Below are 23,316 nucleotides of genomic sequence, written 5' to 3'. Positions count from 1 at the left end.
TATCATTATTTATATTTTTATAATTTGATTTTTTTTAAAGATGAATCAAATACACAGTTTTCTTTCTTTTATTTGTAAAATTGATTTTTCCATATGGGATTACTGAAATGTAGTAAATCCTTTTCCAAGCGGAAATAGTTTGGGGGTCACATTTGATTTATTAAAACATGAATAGAATAAGCAAAATACATACTATTTATAAAAAAAATACTTATTTTAAATTATTCCAAGTCTAAATAAAATTAATTTAATAACCTATTTAAACCTGTGCAATAATTGTATTTTATTTGACTCACTTACCATTCATATATAAAGTATTTTCTACAGTATTATGTTAAAAAATAGTTAAATCATTAAAAATGCACTGTGTATAATATTAATAGTTTATTATTTGATTTCAATGTACTTATGCTTAATATTATATACATAAAATACATGCATTTGCAAAATTTTATAATTTTGTAGTATTTCTTTCCATAAATTAAGCAATTTATATATTTTTACACTAAGTTATAAAATCAAATTGTAAAAACACATTCCGAGTACTAAAATGATCATTAAATTATTAATGCATGATTGAATTTCAAATTGTATGTCAACAAAGCCCCTCTCTCACCCTTTTTTTTCTTTGGTACCATGGTGAGAGGAAAAAAGGGAGGTGGCAAAGAGAGATGGAATCAAAACCACATGCCAGCAGATTCTCCAGTATTTCTCCAAAATGAAAACAGCTGGCAACCGCTGCCGTATTTGTCAAAATAAGCGTCTTCCCCATAGCTGCGATTTTATTGTGTATATAGTCTTAAAAACATTCCACCTTATAACATGCGCGACAAGGTAATATATGTTTGGAAAGAGAATCCTTGCTTTGTAACATAAGAAACAATAGTTGTGCACTTGCTTTTTTGGGGCTTCTTTATGGATCAGCACTGATGCACATTAGTGTCTTTTAATGTGTTTTAATAATTGGGGTGTTATCCCTACCCTTAAAATGCCAAGGGGGACTTCCCTTGAATCCTCTTTTAACCTAAAAAATAATTGTGCACTTTCTCATTAAAACAGCCACATAGCTCCACTTTCCTCCCAATTAATTTTAACAAACAATGTAAAGAAAAACACAAAACGACAACTAACATCTATCATCTATGTAGCAGTCCGCTATGCAATTGAATCCTTTTATTGTCATTATAATGTGATCTAAAGCTTCACCTCAAAGTGCACATAGTATAACAAAAACAAATAACTACTCAATAAATAATAACAATGAATAATAAAGAACTAATCAATGAATAAATAAGTAGTCAACAACATAAATAAGTAGGGAAGTGCACAAATAACAACAACAAATAAATAAATAAATAATAACAATGAATAATAAACAACTAATCAATGAATAAATAAGTAGTCAACAACATAAATAAGTAGGGAAGTACACAAATAACAACAACAACAAACAAATAAATAAATAATAACAATGAATAATAAACAACTAATCACTGAATAAATAAGTAGGGAAGTGCACAAATAACAACAACAAACAAACAGATAAATAATCAAGAAATAATAACAATGAATAATAAACTAATCAATGAATAAATAAGTAGTCAACAACATAAATAAGTAGGGAAGTGCACAAATAACAACAACAAACAAACAGACAAATAATCAAGAAATAATATATAATCAATAAATAAGTAGACAACATAATAGATAAGTAGTCAACATGAATAACAAATGATAGAGCAACACATGTAGACAATATAGTAACAATGTTCACAGCCATTTATTGAATAATAATAAGATTAAAACAAATATTGTTTATACAGAGTCAGTAGAAAATGCAGTTTCTGGAGAAATTTTCGAGTTAGTTCTTTGTCAACTCATTGGCTCCCGATGTTCCCTGTTTATCTTTTATTAGTTTTGCCATTAGCCTGCCAAAACACTCAGTAAACAACCCAAAAGAGCTCCATTGAATTACAGTAAGATGTGTCACATTGTCTTGGTGAGACTTTGGGCTTTTTTTTAAGCTTCTGTGCATTGTCCTTCCGTCCATATGTTTCCTCGAATCGAATGGCTATTTGTCACAGCGACAGTAAGCTCGCTGAACCCTCGGCCCAGCTTCCTCGCCGTACGTCTCAATTCTATTTTGGCGTTTCACCGACGAGAAAGTTGTGAGTTAAGCAATTTGGCCTGCCTCGCCTTTCCCAGCAGGCTTTGCAGCGCCGTGCGCCAACAACAACAGCACTCAGTTTAGAAGTGGAGAAGCCCAAATCCTGTGTGTGTGCGTGCTCGTGTTGTCGGAGGAAGCTGTTAGATCAACATCTACAGAGATGTTTATGCGAATGACTGCGTGTTTGTGTAATTATTTTAACTATAAGGCGACCGCAAAGCTCAAACTAGGGCGAATTGACACTATCATTTAAAACTCAAAGCGTTTCATGCACCAATTGTGATTGTTTTTTTTGTTTTTTTTGTTTTTGCCTTTATATTCGGACAGCAGTGGGACAATATTTTACGGGCCCCCATTTGATTGGAGTGTTAGTGTCGCCGGCATGTTTTTTTGCAATAACAAACGTGTAATTTAAAATAAAAGGAATTATTTGAAGGATCCATTATAGAAAATAGATTGAAATAGTAATTATAGAAAAAATATTTTAAAGGAAAAACACTGCGCAAATTGCGGTTATTTACCTATCGCGGAGGTCTTGGAACCTCAGAACCGCGATAATTGAGGTATTACTGCATTCACATGCCGCAAAAGTGTCGCTCTAACAACCCAGGTAAAAGCTTAATCCCGCAATTCTCTTAGTCAAGATGTACCATACCACTTCAACCCTCCAAGACACCAACTACTCTACTACTTTCCTACTTAGATAAGCCTTCAGGGGCATCTAGCTCTATAAAGTTTTGGAATCCCTGGACTGAAGCAAAAGCCATGTTAAGCGGTTCTATTTTCATGTGCTATTGACAAGTTAATTAAGCCCTCGAGCTGAACTGATAACACTCGGATTTCATATGTTGTTCTATCCTTTTTGCGCCCTCCAGGTCACCATACACACACACACACACACACACACACACACACCGCTGTCCTCACTGACAAAGCCCACGGGGGTCTTTGCAAACGCGGTAATGGCCAAGTCACTCTGCCTCATAGTGTAAACACACCTGCGCTTTCCTTGTTCCTTATCACTTCTCACTATTTATATACTCATTCTTCCTCCCCTTTAATTGACTCGAACTCAACTTTCAGCATCATCCATCTTCTTGTCCCCAGTGAACTCTCATGCGAATGGCATTTACTGTATTTGGAGCAAACTAACCAATTACAAGTGCATGGGTTGAGTGGGGATTGTTCCGAACATAAATAGGGAAATGAGTAATAACAAAGACGCAACTTCTTGAAAATGCAATCTTCTTTTTTGTCTCCAAAGTTGGTTTTACCCCAAGAATATAGTACGTACGTTGAAAAAGTTGTAATTTCTGACAGTCATTTTTTTCTGTAAAATATGGAGGGGTTTTTAACCTAGATACCTCATTTTTACAAAATTTGTAACAATAAGTATTGTTTCTTTTTTTGTATATGCCATCCGCTAAATGGTAATAAAAAAAAAGCGTACTGTATATGTGCAACGTGTATGTGTGTGTATGTGCTGGCTACATGGGATCTTTGCAAGTAATGAACAGCAGATGTGGACTTTGCATGACAGTAGGGGCTGCACACACACACGTACACATACACACACACACACACACACACACAATAGTAACACAATCCAGCAGTGTAGCAATAACGCCTGCAGGTAAATGATAAAGAGGGAAGAAAAACATTAGATAGGAGCTTCTGATGATGGAAACTTTGGGACGAGGCCGGGTTAGTGGGTCACTGTGCCAGAACATGTGTTTTATCTCTTACACATAGGGCACATTAATCTAGTCGATAGGTGCACACAAGCTTTTGACATAAACCATTGCATGTGTTGCTCGTCTTTTGTTTGACTCAGCACTGATTGTAGTGTGTTCATTAAGTCCATTTTTTTTCTATGGGAATTTTAAGCGTCTGTTTTGAGGTTTGAGCCAACGTCTCGGAGTGTATTCCACGGATAAACGATTCGTGTAATTGGTTGAACTCCTTGGAAAACTGAATCGCACTAGTAGTTTACCACAGGAATGTCGGGGTGATGCATCCAAATGTTTTTGGAACTTCTTTTTTTATTATCTTCAACTTTTTGACACAAAAGAATAAATATTATATATATATATATATATATATATATATATATATATATATATATATATATATATATATATATACACACAATATTTTTTCAAATACTAAATTTTAAGAGTAATAGGTTTTTGATTGTAATTTCTTTTACAAGCCTAATTCCTGCATTTACATTTAGCAAATCAATGTGAATGAATAAGCTAATATATCTGCACTTCAAAAGAAAGTAAACTATAAAATTCTATTTAAAAAATAATTTCAAAATATTTTCTATCAAACTACAAAAAGAAACGACACATGCAATCTAGAATGCAATTTAATGGGCACAGTTTGGTGACAAATTGGAGACAATAGGCATCAAGGATTAAAGTATAATATTTTTACTTGGGAGAAAATAATTAATTTATCATCAGAATTTTTTTAAATATTATATATTATATATATATTTTTTTGAAGAATTACTCGATTTTTAGCACGTTTAAAGGTGTATTCATTTTATATATATATATATATATATATATATATATATTGTTTTTTTATTTTTGTTTTATTTTATTTTTTAAATGAATACACCTTTAAAAGTGGTAAAAATTGAGTAATTCTTTTTCTAGTGTTTGCTTAGTTCTGAGAAAATTGTTGGGAAAACTGTGAATTTATGGTGAATTTAAGGTTATATTTAATTCTTGAAAAATATCTTCCCACGCACGTACATATTCTTTGGATAAACATTTCTTATGATTGGTCAGAGCTCTTTTAGGGGCGACGCCGTGTCGCCACCTGACCGCAAAAATTCATTGTCAGAAAAGTTGGTTTGACGTCTGTCCAACAATTTCTGGAACTTGTTGCCTACCTCCTGCCTCACGCTGACCGAGTAAGATTTGATGAGAATATTCCGTAATTAGAACCAGGGCCCTGCTAGAGAGCTTTTTGCGCCAAGCACTGACAAGCCACTGGTTCATCTGGAAGACATTGGTTGTCAGTCAGATTAAAATCAGTGACTGTATTCCTCTTTATTTGTTCTGCTGATGATGAAAATAAACATTTATCACATTATTTAGCACTTCAAAAGTGCATTCCCAGCAAGTATGGAAATCATCATGAAGTCATTTCCAATTATCGTCAGTGGCCTAATGATAGAATTCAAGCAGGTGATTGTTATGACACAAAAGTTACTAATTTTACATTTTAAAGTGATTATTTGAGTCTTTTAATACGCTCGAACTAAATGTTTTGATTGATTGATTCCATGTTTTCTTCCTGGTGCTCTATGTTGCAAGACAAACATTATCCGAGCTCCAAACGGTCGCTGGGGGGGGGGGGGCAAGGCTCACAGATATTGTTCCGCAACCGACAGCCGCCTCACACGGAGATCTGTTATTGGCCGGTATCGATGAGACGATAAACACACGCTGGGAATGGGTTGTCAATCAAAAACTGTTGTCAGATCGCCGGGATTGGTCTCTCCGTGCGACTCTGCCTCGTGGCTGACCTGTGATAGTGCTCCATCTACACTCGACCTCTGAACCCCACTTAGTGAAAACAGGTGCAAGCTCAGAGCAACGGGCTTGGGTGTGTTTTTTGAGCGCATGCCGAAAGCCCCCGCTGATGTTGAGTGACGGTTCTGAACTGTTGGTGGTACCGAGGGGATGTTGTTCGGGCCTGAGGGGAGGCGAAAGGAAACCACCGATGACCTCGTGTTGATCAACCCACGTCGGAAGTGACGATCGGCAATGACGCATCCTTTCTGAGGTGGGATCTCATTCGTCCGACCACGCCCTTGAAACCCACCCAAAATTCTACACAACCCCCGAAGGTACACAACCTGCTGACAGGATATCCCGTCTGTCAAACAAGCGGCGAGATCGTGACGTTAAACGACTGACCCGCAACAAGCAACACACCTTGGCCTCTCGCCCTCCATCGGCAATTGACAAAGCTAACTGAGGACTTTCCGGCCTTTTCCCATGATTCCATTGCTAATCCTTTCTGCCCCTTTGTTGTTCAGTCTCAGTCACATTTGCCGATTTCCATGTCGTGTATTGCTGCAACTGCAAAATGCGTGTTCCACGTTCTGCTATCTGAGGATTGCTGAGAATTTTAAGACCCAAACCAAAACCCCTTCCTAATCTTCAAAGGGCCTTTATCTGGTCTTTGAAGAGAACTGCTCTGTATCTAGACTGAAAATGTCAAATTTAAATTCACCCATTTGTCGTGGGGTTTGTGATAGTCAATGACAAAAATCCTTTTCAATGATTTTTTTCTCATTTATTATGTACTGATAGCATTGCAGTACACGGAATACTTTAATAATATTACGGCTATGCAAAGAAATCTCAGGATCTGTATTAGTGGAAATTAACTTTTTTTTATCAAGCATTTGATAATCAGTTAACCACAATACAATTGTGCCCTCAATTGGTTGCCAGCCAATCACAGGGCACAAGGAGACAGACAACCATTCACTCTAACCCAATGGACAATTTAGTTTTCAACCAATCAAGTATGCATGTTTTTGGGATGTGGGAAGAACGGTTTACCAAAGTACCCGGAGAAAACCCACGCAGGAGAGCACGTAAACTCCACACAAGAAGGTTGGAACTCCAAGGCGATTGAACCCTTGATCTCAGAACTGTGAGGCGAATGTGCTAACCACTCAAAGACCACGTTACTTTTAAGTCCAATAACCTAAAGTGTGGAAGAAGAAAAAAACATTGGTTGTTGTTTATTATTTGTTGGTTTTCCACCACAGTGCAGCAACACATGAAGATAATATAACAAAATAATGAACATTTTTTTATATCCTATATAATAACATGTTATTAGGTCAGGGCGACATCTTTTATTCCCAGTATTTTTCTCCTTATTTAGTGGCTTTCAGCCAAGCTCCTCCAAAAGCAAGAGTTCATTGTCCTTTCGCTACATGAAAAACCAGCCACGTCATTCAAAACAATTCGATTTACGGCGACGATCCAAAAGCATGCTTGCACAGATGTTAATGTTTTGAGCAAGCCAGAGTTTGAAAAACTCCATCCCGTATTTGCGTCATTAAAACAAAAGTTAACAGCATCAATGTGTGTGAACATTCGTGTCTGCTCATTGTGTTTTCTGCGTTTAAATTGTCCAATTCTTTGTTGTTTCACAGAATCGGGCGTGCAATTTTCGATTTTATTTCTTTTTTTATTCATGATATTAATGATATTCGAGAATGCCTGCATGATAAACTGTACCTAAGGCAAGACTTCAAAGCAGTGAACAAATTTTGCATTTTATAACAATGAGAGAATAAGGAGATATAAAGATGAAGAATGTTGAATGTTTCCCTAATTTGGACACATTTTTCGCTTTCATTTAAGTGAGTAATGGATCTTGTAATGAGATTGTTTTTAAAAAGGTCTGACATTTTACAGCAAATCTATAACTTGCTGCGTCAAACTGACAAAATAAAACAAGCTTATTCAAGTACAAGATGGTTAATAAAAAGGTGAGTGAAGTGGGCAAGGAATGGTCCAAACTAATATTTTTTTCATTTTGAGTTAAGTGCTTTATGAACCGTAGTTAATTTATTTTCACATTTGTACGACCATTTATCTCATCTTTATTATGCTGGCCAGAGTTTGACCCTTGCACAGATGACCTCCATCATTTCCTTTGGGAAACAGTGCTTGGGTGTCTTCTTGTGTCTCTCTGTGTTGTTGCACCGCTGTGGAGGGATGGAGCCCAAATCTCACAGGACATTGCAAAACATTTGGATTAAAACTGCAGCCCCACGTCCTCTGATCAGCAGCCAGACACACAACAGGTAGCATGGGAAATGTACAAACAAACACACACACACACACACACACACACTCACCATTGGCAGAAGTGAGTGGAAGTGCAGGCTGCTGCTTTTGAAATCTGTTTCTTTTGGACAAAGACGCAAAGCAGCAGTTTGCCTCTTGACAACACCATCTGGCCCGAAAGGTGTCTCGTGGGGGTCTCTAATAGCTGATCACAAGGAATGGTGAAAGTTCCTTCTACTTGAGCGCACGTTGTTAGTACTTTTGTTTCTTCTTCCAAGCAGATTGTTAAGCAACGAACACAGAACATATTGACAGTTGTTTCTTCATAAATCAACTTTATCTGGACCCCCACGGAAGATGGCTGACTCCAGGAGCGAGCCCTTTTTGGCCAGTGCTATTTCTGAGAGTCGAAACCGGAAAATGTACAAACAACACTCGCACGGGGTCCAAAAATAGAGAGCCGCAAGCACCGCGGTGGCCTTTAAGATGTCGAGCAAGGGGGCGCAGTGTTGAGATAGAATTTCCCGGTCAGAATTTTCTATTCAGTGAATGGAAATGGCATGATGAAGAGAAAGGGTGCGTGTGTTATTTTGAATTCCTCTTATGTTAAGAATCCCCCCTGGTTCAAAACGAGAAGATGGTTTCAGACGCAAATGGCTCCTTTAACTGTTTGCCAAATGGTAACACAGGTGGACTTGCGAAAACTTAAAATAGAACTTTCCTCTAAAGCAAAAGTGCAAAAGCTCACTTGATCTTGTTTTTGTATGAGTGTAGAATGCTAAAGCTTGCCATAATGATCCTTCATTTTTACAATTGTTTTTGTAGTCTTAGTATAACCTTGACATATCTGAGGGTCCTAAGGGATCTGGTTAATTGTGACAATGGTGGTTTTGGGTGCCAAGTAGAAAGGCCAATGATTCTGGAACCATTGGACATAGGAAGTTCTTCTCTGGCAAGTTGTTGGAGAACTCCATGGAGAGGCATTATAAGTTCTAAAAGTCTAATAGTTTGCACTCGCCCAGATTGTGTTTAAGTGCAACCCCAGTTGTCATCAAATTTGGTCCTCAAGTAGTTTTGTGCTGTCTTTGTCATTACATTTTGCTCGATGTCATATGTACTTAACTAACTGTTGCAAAGTAATTCTGCAAACTGAAACTGGACTGCAGTGAAAGATGGGTGGGGAAAGTATGAAAATTGGATAAGGAAGACAAAGATCCAGAGATGGTCATAAAGGCCACTGACCTTGGAGTTCCAATGGAGCCACAAAGCCAACTTGGAAAACTAGGTGTTTGTGGATGGATGATTACAGGCAATTTACGATCTTCCCTACTCCAACATAAGCAGATTGCATCATAAGAAAATTCAATTACAAGTCAATACGTTTTCCACGAAGAACTGAACTGTTGTCTATGGACATGTAAGAAATTCCCCCCAGCCCCAAAATAACGAAAATGTAACCCTTTCCCTGGTGCCTCCTTTAATATTTAATGACCGTCAAGTGTTTTTGTAATCAGAACTCTTTATTTCCCTGATAATCTATCGTATTACTGGAAGCATTTGTCCCTAGAGGTGGGCTAATCGGCTTTACTGAGCAGTGAATACTATACCTTGCCATTGTTGTCAATTCCCATAACGCAAAGTTTTGGGAAAGTGTTGGAGCGAAGCCCACTTGTCCACTAAAGAGAAAAGCATGTGTGCTTTTCTTGACTCATTTATTTATCTGTTTTCAACCATTGCAGACTTGAACTTACATGGGGAAATTCTATCACTTTACCATGTATCCCATTTGATAATTAAACTGGTACGTCCAGGACTGGTCGCCCTGGAATCACAGTTGGCATAAACAACACAACTTGTACTTGACATCAACACAGTCATGCCAAATTGGGGGTTATTGTGTCTATTATTGTGGACTAAAGTGCATGATGGTCATGTGGTAAAGATGATAAACTCAATACTGCATGCACACAACACACTAAGTCAGGGGTGCCCAAAGTTTTTTGCCGGTAAGATCTACTTTCCAAGGACCCAATTTTGAGCGATCTACCTTGTTACGGTACTTTGATATACCTCGCATTACTGCAAGGGTGTCCGACTCGGGTTGGTTCGCGGGCCACGTTAACATCAACTCGATTTCATGTTTCATTTTAGATATAATATTTAGATTTTTTTATAAATGGATTACAATAACTGGATTAAAAGCCCTAAATATTCAATTTTTTATAGCTCTGAAACAATGTTTATTTGAGCTTTTTTTTCTTAGTAAGGGAAAATCCTTTATTTAATCATTTGTTTTTCATTGCAAAAGGAAACCAATTTTTTCTTAAATTATTTTCCATATTAAAGTGGAAAACAGAAAATATTTTTATATATTTTTAGATTTTATAAAATGATTTGTGGACTAAAAGCACAGAAAAATTGGATTAAAAAATTGCAATTATTGATTTAAAAGGGGGAAAATCAAGAAATATAATATACATCTATAATCTTCATTTTAATTTGATCCTAAAAAAGAAAGTCGGCTCTCATGATTTACTTTCCCGGGCCACAAAAAAGATGTGGTGGCCCAGATTTGGCCCCCGGGCCGCCACTTTGACACCTGTGCATTACTGCATGAGCCAAAATAGTCATCCATTGATACTTTGCAGATTTAGTGCATTGTAAGGTTTTTAAAAGTACTCCAAGAAAAAAGCTAAATGACAAAAATTGCGTTGTTTCATGTTGAGGTGATCAGTTCCTGGATTGGCGATCTGATCTACTGGTAGATCCCGATTGACGTATTGATCACCCCTAATCTAAAAAAAAAATGTGCAAATGCAGTCACATACACACCAATCATCAAGAGACCAAACACACACAGACACACACTCAGGAGGAAGAAGGGCTGTTGAGAACCATTGAACAAGAAGGCATTTTTAGAATGGGAGAAACAAAAGGTGGAAGTGACATGACGTCGTGCAGAAGGGAATTGGACACACCTTGAGGAATGCTCGTATACAATTCTAATTTCACACATGCAAACACATCTAGTGAGCACAGCCAAGGTCCACTCAAAATAAGCCCCAAATTAGAATCACGAGGATGTATATCATCCAGCTTGTTTTCCCTTAGGAGAGTTGACTTCACAAAAGAAATCCACTGGTTTTGAGGCCCTAGTGATATAACTGTGGTGGTGTAACATGAACTATTATGCGAGTTAAGTGGAGCCAATGACTTTAATGTAGATTGACGACTGTTGGCAAAAAATAGAAATACAATTTTGATTGGCGTTAACAGGATTACGCCTAGAAAAGGCACAGTCAATTTCCATGAAACTCAGCGGGGAGGATTCATAATTTTGGTGGTAATCCAGATAAACCTGGAGTTTTTTTTCGCTGTTATTTTTCGGTGCTCTTTGTCCATCTTACATTAATTAGCAGGAGATCTGATCACGGCATCATTTGGATGAAAGCAGATATACGTACAAATCTGGATATAGACCAACACTCATTACTACGCCGTTGGACGATTCGGCATCTCCGATGAATTTAACGTGCATATTTTTTAAAAGGGTGTGCCTGTATTGTGTATTAATTCATAGGAAGCTAGATGTGAAAACCCGCACATCTGTTGAAGGTTAGAGTTGCTACAGACCGCACTCGGATCTCTGAACTCAAGGGGGTCAGGCCATCAATCATGACTCCCCTCCGCTTTCAAGCGCCCAAGTCGATGGGGCAGGAACATATTATATATATATATATGTGTGTGTGTGTGTGTGTGTGTGTGTGTGTGTGTGTGTGTGTTTACTGTTACACTATAGCTAAAGTCAGAACGTCTTCCTGTTTTCTCTCAAAATAGAGAAAACGGGTTAGTCAGTGGGGGGAGGCACAGACACAGATCTGCTCATGCACTCATACACACAAATACACACTCGTACTCCCAGTAATTCACTCATAAACAACACATTTAAAAATCACACAACATAGAAAAGCATGTGAGTGAGTGAGTTTAATTTTGAGTTGTGTGTTAAATGACTAACCGTACTTCATACGCAACCCCGCTTCAAGATGCATTAAAGCTCTAGCTATTTTGATTTTTTCTTAATTTATTTAAACATTTAGTTCTGTAAAGGACCATGTCTGAGAGGAAAGCTGTTTTAGGTATCTCGTATGTCTTCCGTTTGACATTCTGAAAAAAAATCGCCTTGAAATGTATTATCGGGATTAATTGGGATCAAATTGTGACCTGTGAATCACGATACAAATCATATCGCCAGGGATGAGGCAATAGTACACACCCCTACTAAGCAGTTGTTTTTTCTTTAAAAAATAAAATAAATCATGGACAGATCGCGAAAATTTGACACATTCAACTCTATATTTCATTTACTCCTCATGTCATAATCTCCCAGCATATTTTCATGGGGTATATTTTCTATTTGCTTGTGGAACATACCAGAATGTTTTCACACAGTTTTCATCCGTTTTTGTATGAAGGGTAATTAAGGGTTATTATTATTATAAAAAAACAGTGTTTGCTTGTATATAAAAGTAGTGGTTGAACCTTGGCCTTTACTGATGGATGGTTTGAAAATATCACAAAATAACTTATGTATAGGATCTCGAGTACCACTTACAACACTACAACACGCTTATATATATACTATATATATATATATATATATATATATATATATATATATATATATATATATATATATATATATATATATATATATATATATATATATATATATATATATATATATATATATATAGTCACAGTAGCAAGAGGGTGAGAATACAGACACAAGAAAAGACATAAATAAATAGGTTATAAATACTTAATTAATTAATAAATATGTAAATAAATTATATATATGTATATATATATTTCAGCAACATGCTTTTTTATTTATTTATTTAATTATATATGTATTAATTATTTAATTTATTTATTTCTTTATTGACTTATTTATTACCTATTTATTCATGTCTAAAATGTCGTTTTCCTGTGTCTGTATTCTCACTCTCTTGCTACTGTAATAATGAAATTTCCCAAATATGGGATGAATAAAGTTATCTAATCTAATCTAATGTACATGTGTAGACTTTGGCAGCTCTGCCATTGGATGCCTGGCAGCACAGCTTCCAGAGTGACAAATTTTGAGTGTATCGAACCTGATTCCAAGTCGACGTCACCAAAATGCCGTTACACACTAAACATCCGTTCGAAAACAAATGTTTCTGACCCCGTCGCCACCTGCAATGTGACGCTACCAGCAGCAAACACACAAGTGAGCGGGTGGGCACTGCTGACTCAGGTGTTTGTGCTCCCTTGGGGGAAAATATTATTCCAACCAGGGAGTGGAACTTGCAGTTCAAGCAAAGTGACCAGTTAAAGCATCTGGCATCTATGACAGTCTATTTTTAAATCAACTTAGTATTTCAAAGTGATTCGATTATCAAATCAAATATATATGAAGACACGAATCCTAGCCAGAATGTGTCTTGGATTTATACGTGCTGTGCTTTGGCTTGCTTTGTAGCTTCTCAAATATCATCAATAAAGTACATAAACGGAATAAAATCGGCTTTAATTTAATGTTCTTTTAGATGTTGGGCATGGACAAACACACATCACGTTAACACAAAGCAGAGGCTGTTTTGCTTGGGCAGACTGTATTCTTAATAGAAAATTAAATTACAAAATCTGAAAAGCAAATTAATAGAGTATAAAAAGGATCAATCCTGACCTCTTCCAGGCAAATAAATTGAGTGTTGTGGTTTGTTGTAAGTGTCTAAGAAATAAAGGGAGGCCTTTTAATTCCATGTTATGTAAAGCTATGTGTAAAGCCATGTATCATATTTAAGAACAGCAAACAATAATTTAAATTCAAGTCACAGACGCTGGTTGTTTGCAGCATGACCTCCCTGCAATCATCAATGTTCCATCCTGGCCAAAGCATGTGTGCTAAATTACTGTCTGATGGGAGTTTCACCCTAAGGGACCAAAACAGACAGGGGCAATTGTTCAACTTTAATCTATTTACTGAGTAATTGCAACAAAAGAGGTCATAGGTTGGCCAGACCACTTGCTCCACGGCCACATTTTGTTTAATGGTTGCATCTTGTGTGTTCTTTTTGCGCTCGCACTACTTTTATTGTATTTTTTTAAAGGGCCAAATCTGCGTGACCACAAATTTGGTACAAATAAAAAATATAAAAAAAATTATCATCCTGCATTCAAGCTATATAGAGTTACATAATGTTTTGCATCCGCCTTGTGTCTTCAAAGACGCATATGGACTTTAATTCGACAGTATTTGGTTGCGTTCCCATTGTGGTACAAACATACTCGCAGATGCTTATGGTGCCAAAGAGTCTGAGTGGGTTATCTTCGAGAAGCGCTGAGTGCGTTCCCAGACGCCACCGGATGAACGGAAACTGTATTTTAACTCGTTCTGCCTCGTTGAGAGTGATCAACGGCCAATACATTTTGACTGGGAAGTTTGGCATGGATGGGATCAATGGCAAGCAATGAGTTCAGAATCTATAGTCAGTCTTCTTTAATTTACAGTGGCATGCCACTGTATGTTTAGTTTGCCATTAATCCTTAACTGCGAGTGCCAATAAACTGCGTGAATGAATTTGTCATTATTCGCCAAACCACGACTTGTCGGGAAGTCAGTTTATTGCCACCGTTAGAGTGCTCACTTCTAACGTCTTTGCTTGTTAGTAAAAAAAAAAAAGTGTAATAGACCTCTTCGCAGTCGTAAACTAGGTCCCCCGCATACATGAGACTGAATTTCACCAAAAAAACGGAATTAGTATTGCCTACATTTAACGATAGCGTCATGATGGTGACTGTTATACAAAAATACCCTTTACATCCTTAAAATTGCTTCCAAATCCAAACAAGTCAGAGGTCAACAAATTTTGAGCCGTATTTTCGTCGTTCACCGTAGTTTTGCGCCCCCGCTTTTTCTGTTACTAACCATTATCACGGGCTTCCCATCTGTTCCCATTTTAGACTCTCAATGATGGAAGGATGGCGTTCAGAGTTTGCCGCAATCAAAATAGATTGCGTTGGCTGTCACACTCCAAGATCAACACACCTGCAGGTGGGCTTGAATTTCAAAAATCTCTTATTGGACGTACAGTCTTGCATCTTAAATCCGCATTTGTGTATGCGCGAAGTGCATGAAGGTGTGAGTGATTCCAGTGCCAAATGTTGACCTCATGTGGCTTTGTCATGCCCCTCTCGTGGAGGCTTTTTGAAGTCGGGACTCTCAGATCTCAACATGTGGCTCATATTTGCACTCAAATACCTCCCAGAGCTATTGGCTGCTTCGTTATGGGACGTAAACGCCGAACTCATGGACATGTATTTTTTTTTTTTTTGGTCTTTCTTTTTTCTGTCACTAATTATTTACTGACGGCAAAGTTACGACGATTGTGTTCCTTTGTGCTGCGCATGCAAGCAAAATGTCTCGTGTCGCAACGAGAGGACATTGCTGGGAAATGTTAAGCAAAAGCGGTTTTAAAACAGCCGCAACATTGAATAGGGTCCAATATATTATGCTTTAAAGTTCTACTTTCAAACAAACAAACGTGAAACTGAAGTAGAGACGTTAACTATTTTGTGAGTCGTATTTCTTTCGCTTTATCGTCGGTTTAATTGAAGGCGGAGTGGTCCAAATTTGCAAGCGTGAGTGTAAATTGTTCATATGCGTCACGCAACTGGATGGCAACCAGTCCAAGGCATTCCTCTCCTCCTCCAAAGACTTTTGAGGACAAATTTTTCAGATAATTGATGGGTGGGATTTGATTTTGAGGCGTTTCAATCTAAAATTCAGATCATTTGCGGATCATTCTTTTGAATTCCGTAGATTTGACCGGCAAAATCAAGGTTTGCTACAGTTTCATGGCTCAATAAGTTGTAAGTTTTCAGCCTAAACAATTCATGTTTTTGGAATAGAAGCCATTACTACGGGTCAAATTGGACCAGCGTTTTCTCCAAGTTTAAAGAACGAGAGAAACATGAGAAACCGCAGAACTTTGTGACCCAAACGAGCTCAGTCAGGTTTCATAATTATGCTCCTCTCAACTAAAATCCCAAGTTAAATCACTGCAAAGGATGCAGTCATTACACAGGAGATGGGGTCCGGGAGGTTAGGAACACAAGACATGAAGATAATTTTTGTTTTACAAAGTGCTTCTTTTTATTTTCATAAAATAAAAAGGCCAGCGATGATCTCAATTGCAGCCAGGCTGTGACAAGACCACGTTTTTGGGAAGTCTAGACAAAGACGAGATCTTCCAAATGTCGTCCGGCAACTCTTCTTCAGCGTTACGTAACAAAGTTGAGCGTGTGAGCATCTACTACATTAATTCCCAAATCAACCGACCACATATACACTACATATTTGGATTTTAGTTATAAAATTAACAAGCTTCAACAGCATTTTTTCGTCTGCTTTCCATATGAAATACACATGGCGAAAGAATAGCTTAAGGGCAAAATAGATACTTTCAACATGACTTTTGGTTAGTTTATACAGCTATTTCCTTCACTCAAGGGGATAAAATCTATGTTTTGCAATCCAATCTGATGTGTTTGGGACACTGCTGGAAAAAGACCAAACAAATGTGGTCACTAAAAGGACTGAAGTGTCTGAGGATTGCATTCATTCATGAGCGGTTTCACAATCTTTTCGCTTGCTGATTTGTGCGTTACACAACTCTGTGGCGTGGCGTGGTGGCGAGCCTTGTTGTTGCTTTCCTCATATAGAGATTTATGGAGCTGAAACGCGGTATATTTTTCCCCCATGAAATAATCTGCAAGGCTAAGCGACAAGTCAAAGCCGCTTTCAAGGATTTCAGGTTCTTTTATCATGTCACAGATAGACAAAGCTGGCAGAGTCGTGTTTTTATTAAGCAAGGCAAGGCAAATTTATTTAGATAGCACAATTTAAAACAACGTTTTGTCATAATTGCAGCCAATATTTGCAAAAAAAGAACAATTCCAGGTAAGAGATTTGAAACTGAAGCTGATTTATATGGTGACAAGTGATCGTATCTTCTTCAACTGGCTCACTAAATTCTATCCAAAACTTGTACTGGAGTTAGCATTCCTATTACTAATAAGCCGTCTCGTCTCGTGTCCAGCTTTCTTTCTCGAGTACGACGTGCTTTTGTTGGTATGCTACTCCGCAAACACTCGGTAACCCAAGACCACATTTACCAATAATTACTTTCTCTTTTCTTGCCTGACTGCTGGCACCTCGTCGTGTTCAGAAAAAAAACCAATAATTTAATAGACCACGATCCAAGCCTCTGAGAGATGGAGTTGGATTTACACCCGGAGGGGCTTGCAAACAAGCAGGGGGGCAAAAGTAGACATGGGAAGGATCATAGTGCAATAGTAAATAATGTTACAGTATGAATAATGAGTTCCCGCTGCGTGCCGGGGCCTCAACTGGACTAATGACAAAGACCTGCTTTAGATTAGGTTTTAAATAAACACACGCTCACACACGTACGCAGGACCGATCACGTTTTCTCTAGTGGGGGTGGAGGATGAGTTTGAGATCAGTTACGATGACTTTAAAGCAAGAAAGTGTTTTGGAGAAGGAATTGATAAGATTTTTTGGGACTGTATGCACAAAGCATTTTGATATGCCACGTAATGTCAGCAAAGAGCAGTGTTCATAAATATATTTTTTAATCAAACGTCTGATTAAAGAGATATAATATGACTCTTCCAAAGCAAAAAGGCTAAAAAAGAGATGGTTTAGGTGGACCAAGGCAATAAATTCTTGGCATTATGTCACTTGTTTGTTTGTTTTACAGCTCATGCATATTTCCAGTTATGATAGAATACCAAGACTGCACAATAAGTGCACTTTTTTTTAAGGAAAAAAAGGTTTTAGGTATTAGAATACAAAACATTACTTAAACTTGTCTTAAACACATTTCAGGTTTTTATTTCAGAGGGGCGTGTTTGCGTGCATCATCTTTCTCCATTTGACAGATGATCATTAAGAAGTGAAGTCCTATTCTAGCATCCAAGCAGGATGAGGCTCTTGAAATAAAGTGCGCATTCACTCTTGTACAACCTTTGCTGCCCCACTCGCTGATATGTGTTTTAAATCTAAGCAAAACACTGCAGCCTTGAGCTGCTCCCCCCTCACTAACCCGTTGTTTACGAGTCAAAGCAGCCTCGACTGTCAGTTTGTGTCGTCCCAGGTTACAGGGCCGTATCAGATGTCAAATTGGCTTTAGTCACGGTGACTGACGGGAAGCTACGTGGAGCTGTTTGCTGCCCTCATCGCTTCTCCAGTTTCTTGAATCTGGCCTCTGCAATGAGAAGCAACAAGCTCATGTTTGGAACACCAAATTAAAAAAAAATACATTTAAAAAATATATATAGTTGGTTTGTGGTGCGATATCGCCACCTGCTGGCGAATAGATGACCAATGAGAAACTCAAAAAAAATTAAGTACAATAATGAAATCAAATACTATTCCGATTGGAAAACGTAGTATAGTAGTGTAAAAGTATGACTTAATTTGGCAAACATTCCCAAATGTCTGATTATTTTCCCCTCCACTCTCCTTTTTACACATTATTTATTATTATTTATCTATTTGTTGTTGTGTTGTCTACATATTTATTTATTATTTCATGTTATTGTTTATTGATTATTTATTTGTATGTTTGTTTGTTGTTATTTGTGCACTTAAAATCTCATTATACTTGTATAATGTCAATAAAAGCATTCAATTCAATTTAAAATACCCATAAAGGAAAACTCAAAGCAGATTTTGACATGTTTTCGTGTCTCTCACCTAGTTTTTTGGAATACGCATCTAGTTTATAAGCAGCTTGTTCCAATGAAGACACTTGCTCTTCAATCTGATTTATTTGGTCCAGGTAGGGCTGGAGGCTAGCATCTAAGAAAAGGCACATTCAAAAATAGAAAGGTGGTGATTATACCTTGATTGAGGGTGAAAGCTACTTTCATATTTTACTCACATTTATTGTTAAGGTCCTGCAAGTTTCGACTGATGTTGATGCTGATGTCTTTCATCTCCATGTATTTCAGACTCGTAAGCTTGTTCATGTTCTCCAACAAACGATAATCCTCGCAAGTGGCTGAAAAATGCATTAGTGACAGAAGAGGAAAAACGAATGAAGGTAAGTGGCTGTGTTTGAGATTTTTGAATGAAAGTTGTCATAAGTGAATAGAAGCTACCTGTGAGTTCTCCTTGAAGAAATATGGCCATTTTTTCAAACATGTCGCCACACAACTCATTGATGTCAGGCTCTGCTGGCTCCACAGCTTCTTCTGCCGTTTCCACCCCCCCGTCACCTTGAAGTGTAAAAATTCTAACAAAAATCATTCCAAAACTCTAACGAAGCATGCGAACACCAGTATTTTCCTGTATTTTACTTTTTGCACCTTAAGAATTTTAAGCCTATTCCCTATCATACTTTTCTGACAACAGTGGACACTGGATTTTTTTTTTTTAAAAGCATTTAAGAGTTAGTTTATTTTCATGCACAAGACACACCTGATTATAAGGTGCATTAATACATTAATGTACTGAATCTTTTAACTTTGCAATTATTATATCTCTTTTAAAGTATTATTCTTTATAGCTTTGATGAATGCGTGTTTTAATTATTTTCCTGCACCAGTACTTACATGCAACAAATTGCAAGTATTTTAAGTGCACCTTATAGTGCAACAATTAATTAATCAATAGCAAATAATGAAATTATTAGCAAAAATAAATAGATTTGCATTCATATCCCACATGATTAAATATAATCACGATACAAAAATTGGTCTTCTTTAGGTTCGGAGTTCAAATGTATACTAATATATCATATATACTGTAGAAAAAATAAATAATATTGAATTCAAGATTTTGATATAATACTTGAATCAAATATTAGAAGCGATCGGGTGGAAGATTGGTTAGCGCGTCGGCTCACAGTTCTGCGATCGCGGGTTCAATTCCAAGTCTGGACTCTGTCAATTCGTTGTTGTTAAATGATAGCATTAGCACGCTACGGAAGCTGAAACGCATTGTTGCTCACTATTGTTGTTGGGTTTTTTAACCAGAGGCACCGGTGCATCGTTCACGTCCTCTACACTTTTCTCCGTATTTCTTGAATCCACGGGATCGTTAAGGAGCGTTGAATGGGCCCCAGGCGACCGTGAAATGCTGTCCATTGCAGCGGCATCATCTCCGACGGCGGCCATTTTGTGTTTATTCAGACAGCCCCGCCTCTTTCTGTCACATGAGTCATGTGACATGAACTGGAAACACGTGATCTTTGCCCGCCATCTCCTTTCACTTCTGCTGAATTCGACGCGCTTTTAGATAGAATAAATGTGAATCTAGATGTGTAAGGGTGAAGTCGGCGGCGTAAAAAATCTGCCGTCCATCTTGCGTCGGGAACATTTTACGGTGGTATAACAAATTGTGTTAGCTTGACGGTCTACTCCGAATTGCCACCACAACATCTGATATTTAATGTATTATTGTTTGTTTGTAATGTACAAGGTGGTTTAAATGATTTTTGCAAAAAAAAGATATGAATTACAATTTTGATTCTGACGTCGACGAAGATTGAGGTCTGACTCTGAATCGAAAGCTTTGTTTTGATTTCTTTGGTCATGCAGACCTGGGCAATCCGGTCCTGATTGCGCTTCTAAGATACCAGATTGGTGGAAAGATTTCCTCTTATGGGTTAGAACGAAAACCTGCACCCACTGTGGCCCTTTGTGGAATTAATTGCCCCGGTTGGTTTTATAGCCATGAAATAGTTATTGAGGATTGGATTGATTCAGATATAGCAATACTGAAAGCCTAAATGTGAAATGCACGACGCGTCACTGACTAACACACGTTATTATGAAAACAATGTATTTTGAGTGTTTATCTCTCCAAGCGGGACAATATGGGCGTGGTTACGCCTATTGGTGACGCAACTGAGTTAATTAAGCGCATGCGCCGTAACCGTTCCTCTTGGAAGCCTTTCCCACGCTGACTGTCGACTAGCACGCCAACAAGGTAAGGACTATAGCAATTCACTGGCCTAAATGCGTTTTTATCACGCTATCGGGAGATTTTTCAGCAATCAATCGAGCCCAAAACGCCAAAAAATATCTTAGTTTAATGCCAGGTTTACCACACCGTCGACAATTTAAGGTTGCGCTGCTTTTCCTCACCGGCTGTGTGCCGTATGTTACTAGTTAACATTAGCGTTAGCGTCACGATTTGACTTAAAAAGTATGTTGTTCGTTTTCTCTCCATTATTGAGTCGTGTGGCAAGACTTTAAATTTAATCAAACTACGCCGAGTCATCAACCGACAGTTTGCTGGGTAAATGCTCACTCTAGAATGACATGTAGTATGTAATGATAGTTTTCATTGCGAGTGCTAAACACCCCTTGCCGATTTGTAATTGTTCTGTTTTTACAAAAAAAATCTCTTATACAAATCTGTTAAGCCAACTTTCTCCTAGCTGTTAACGTCAGTCTGTATATTTAATCGCCTTAAACAAAACTCTTAAGCCAACTTTCTCCTAGCTCACTGGTGTCAAAGCGGCAGCCCGGGAGCCAAATCTGGCCTGCCGCGTCATTTTGTGCGGCCCGAGAAAGTATATCATGAGTGCCGACTTTCTGTTAGGATCAAATTCAAATGAAGATTATACATGTATATTATATTTCCTCATTTTCCCCTTTTTAAATCAATTATTCTAATTTTTTAATCCATTTTTTCCTTTGTGTTTTTAGTTCAAAAAGCATTTAGTAAAATCTAAAAATAAATATGTTTTTAAAAAATTCAGTTTTCCACTCTGATATTGAACATATTCCCAAAAATATTTTGTTTCCTTTTGAAATGAAAAACAAACTATTATAAGATTTTTTCCCTCATGAAGAAAAAAAAAAGCTCAAACAAACATTTTTTTTTAGATCTATAAAAACTAAATATTTAGGGATTTTGATAGTTTTTTTTTAATAATAATCGGACATAGGCCCTGTATAATTTAAATAGAAAAACATATCAAAATATTATTTCAAAAATGGTCGAGTTGACGTTATTGCGACCCGCGAACCAACCCGAGTTTGACACCCTTGTCCTAGCTGTTAACGTCAGTCTGTATATTTAATCGCCTTGTCTGAAAAAGGAAAAATAGCACTTGGCACTTGCTAACTAATTTTCATTCTTTATCTTGATGGTTTATTAAATTTCTTGTAAGATTTCTCTATCCCGTAATTGTTTGGCAACCCCCAAATACCTTGATTAAATCAAGTTTTCCCTGTTTAGCATCAAGATAAAACTACTTCCCCCAAAAAACAACCAAGCCTATCTGTTGAATCTCCAGGCTCTATACATGCTAACTTATGCTTTTTTGTGTGCAAATTTTCCCCTGTTTAGGACCAAGATGCAGTTCTTCTAGAATGCACTATTGGGGTTATAGAAGAGGAGACTGGGCCAGATGAAGGTAAAACGACCCCCGCCACCCCCCCAGTTGAATCTCGATTCTATATATTCTAACTTTTGCATGCAACAGGCCTGAGAGATTTTCCTCGCAAGTTGCCCACTTGAATGATATGGTGTCTCTGTACTTCAGAAAATCCAAATTAAATAAAAGCCTAAATCATCATGGTGATGTTTAACTGGCCATTCATTTCCACAGCCCTTTGACTCAATGTTTAAGGTAAGAAGGATCTCAGTTAACATTAGAGCAGGAATTCTAAGTATTTACTGTGTTTATTCCCCCAACTTTTTTCCTAATGTTACTTTCTAAGTGTATAAACCCCCAGTTTTTTTCCTAATGTTATTTTCTAAGTGTTTTTCCCATTTTTTTAATTTTCTTGTCTGTTTATTCCCCCAACTTTTTTAAAAATTTATTTTCTAAGTGTTTTTTAATTTTATCATTTATTCCCAACTTTTTTTAAATTTTATTTTCTAAGTGTATATACCCCCAGTTTTTTTCCTAATGTTATTTTCTAAGTGTTTTCACTTTTTTTTAATTTTCTTTCTTCTAATTTTATTCTAAGTGTTTATTCCCCGTGTTTTTTCTAAGTGTATTTTACAAAAAGTTAGTTGTAAGTGTAAAAAAAAAATTGTGAACCTTTAACTAAAATGTCTTCTGTCTACAGGTGGATAAACCAAAGTCTGGCTACTCCAATCAACACTTCAATGTAATGCTGACCAAGTATGTTAAAGTTGAAATGTGTACCTGTAAATAAATGTTTTATCTTGCATTGTTACTTGCATTTTTTGTTAGATAAAGACAAACA

General features: G+C 37.2%; 1 protein-coding gene and 1 long non-coding RNA gene across 3 annotated transcripts; one reads left to right on the top strand and one right to left on the bottom strand.

Annotated features, from left to right (window-relative positions):
* Positions 1-16,282: 16,282 nt before the first annotated feature.
* Positions 16,283-20,331, bottom strand: bloc1s2 (biogenesis of lysosomal organelles complex-1, subunit 2). 2 transcript variants are annotated; one of them, XM_077607695.1, is made up of 5 exons: positions 20,097-20,331; positions 19,246-19,379; positions 19,026-19,145; positions 18,839-18,943; positions 16,283-18,347 (listed from the first exon to the last, which is right to left on the bottom strand). In XM_077607695.1, the coding sequence occupies exons 2-5, from the start codon at positions 19,286-19,288 to the stop codon at positions 18,316-18,318; spliced, it is 300 nt and encodes a 99-aa protein (XP_077463821.1). In that variant the 5' UTR covers positions 19,289-19,379; positions 20,097-20,331; the 3' UTR covers positions 16,283-18,315. The 2 variants fall into 2 exon arrangements, with proteins under 2 accessions (XP_077463821.1, XP_077463820.1); XM_077607694.1 differs by having other exon boundaries at positions 16,289-18,347; positions 19,246-19,362; positions 20,097-20,330.
* LOC144079131 (uncharacterized) lies at positions 19,931-23,280 on the top strand. The gene is made up of 4 exons (XR_013301432.1): positions 19,931-21,076; positions 22,448-22,514; positions 22,584-22,730; positions 23,176-23,280. It is a non-coding gene; the product is annotated as an uncharacterized LOC144079131 (long non-coding RNA).
* Positions 23,281-23,316: the final 36 nt, after the last annotated feature.

This window comes from Stigmatopora argus, chromosome 8 (assembly GCF_051989625.1).
Source record: "Stigmatopora argus isolate UIUO_Sarg chromosome 8, RoL_Sarg_1.0, whole genome shotgun sequence".
Taxonomy (NCBI): domain Eukaryota; kingdom Metazoa; phylum Chordata; class Actinopteri; order Syngnathiformes; family Syngnathidae; genus Stigmatopora; species Stigmatopora argus.
This window is presented reverse-complemented; position numbering and strand designations above follow the sequence as displayed.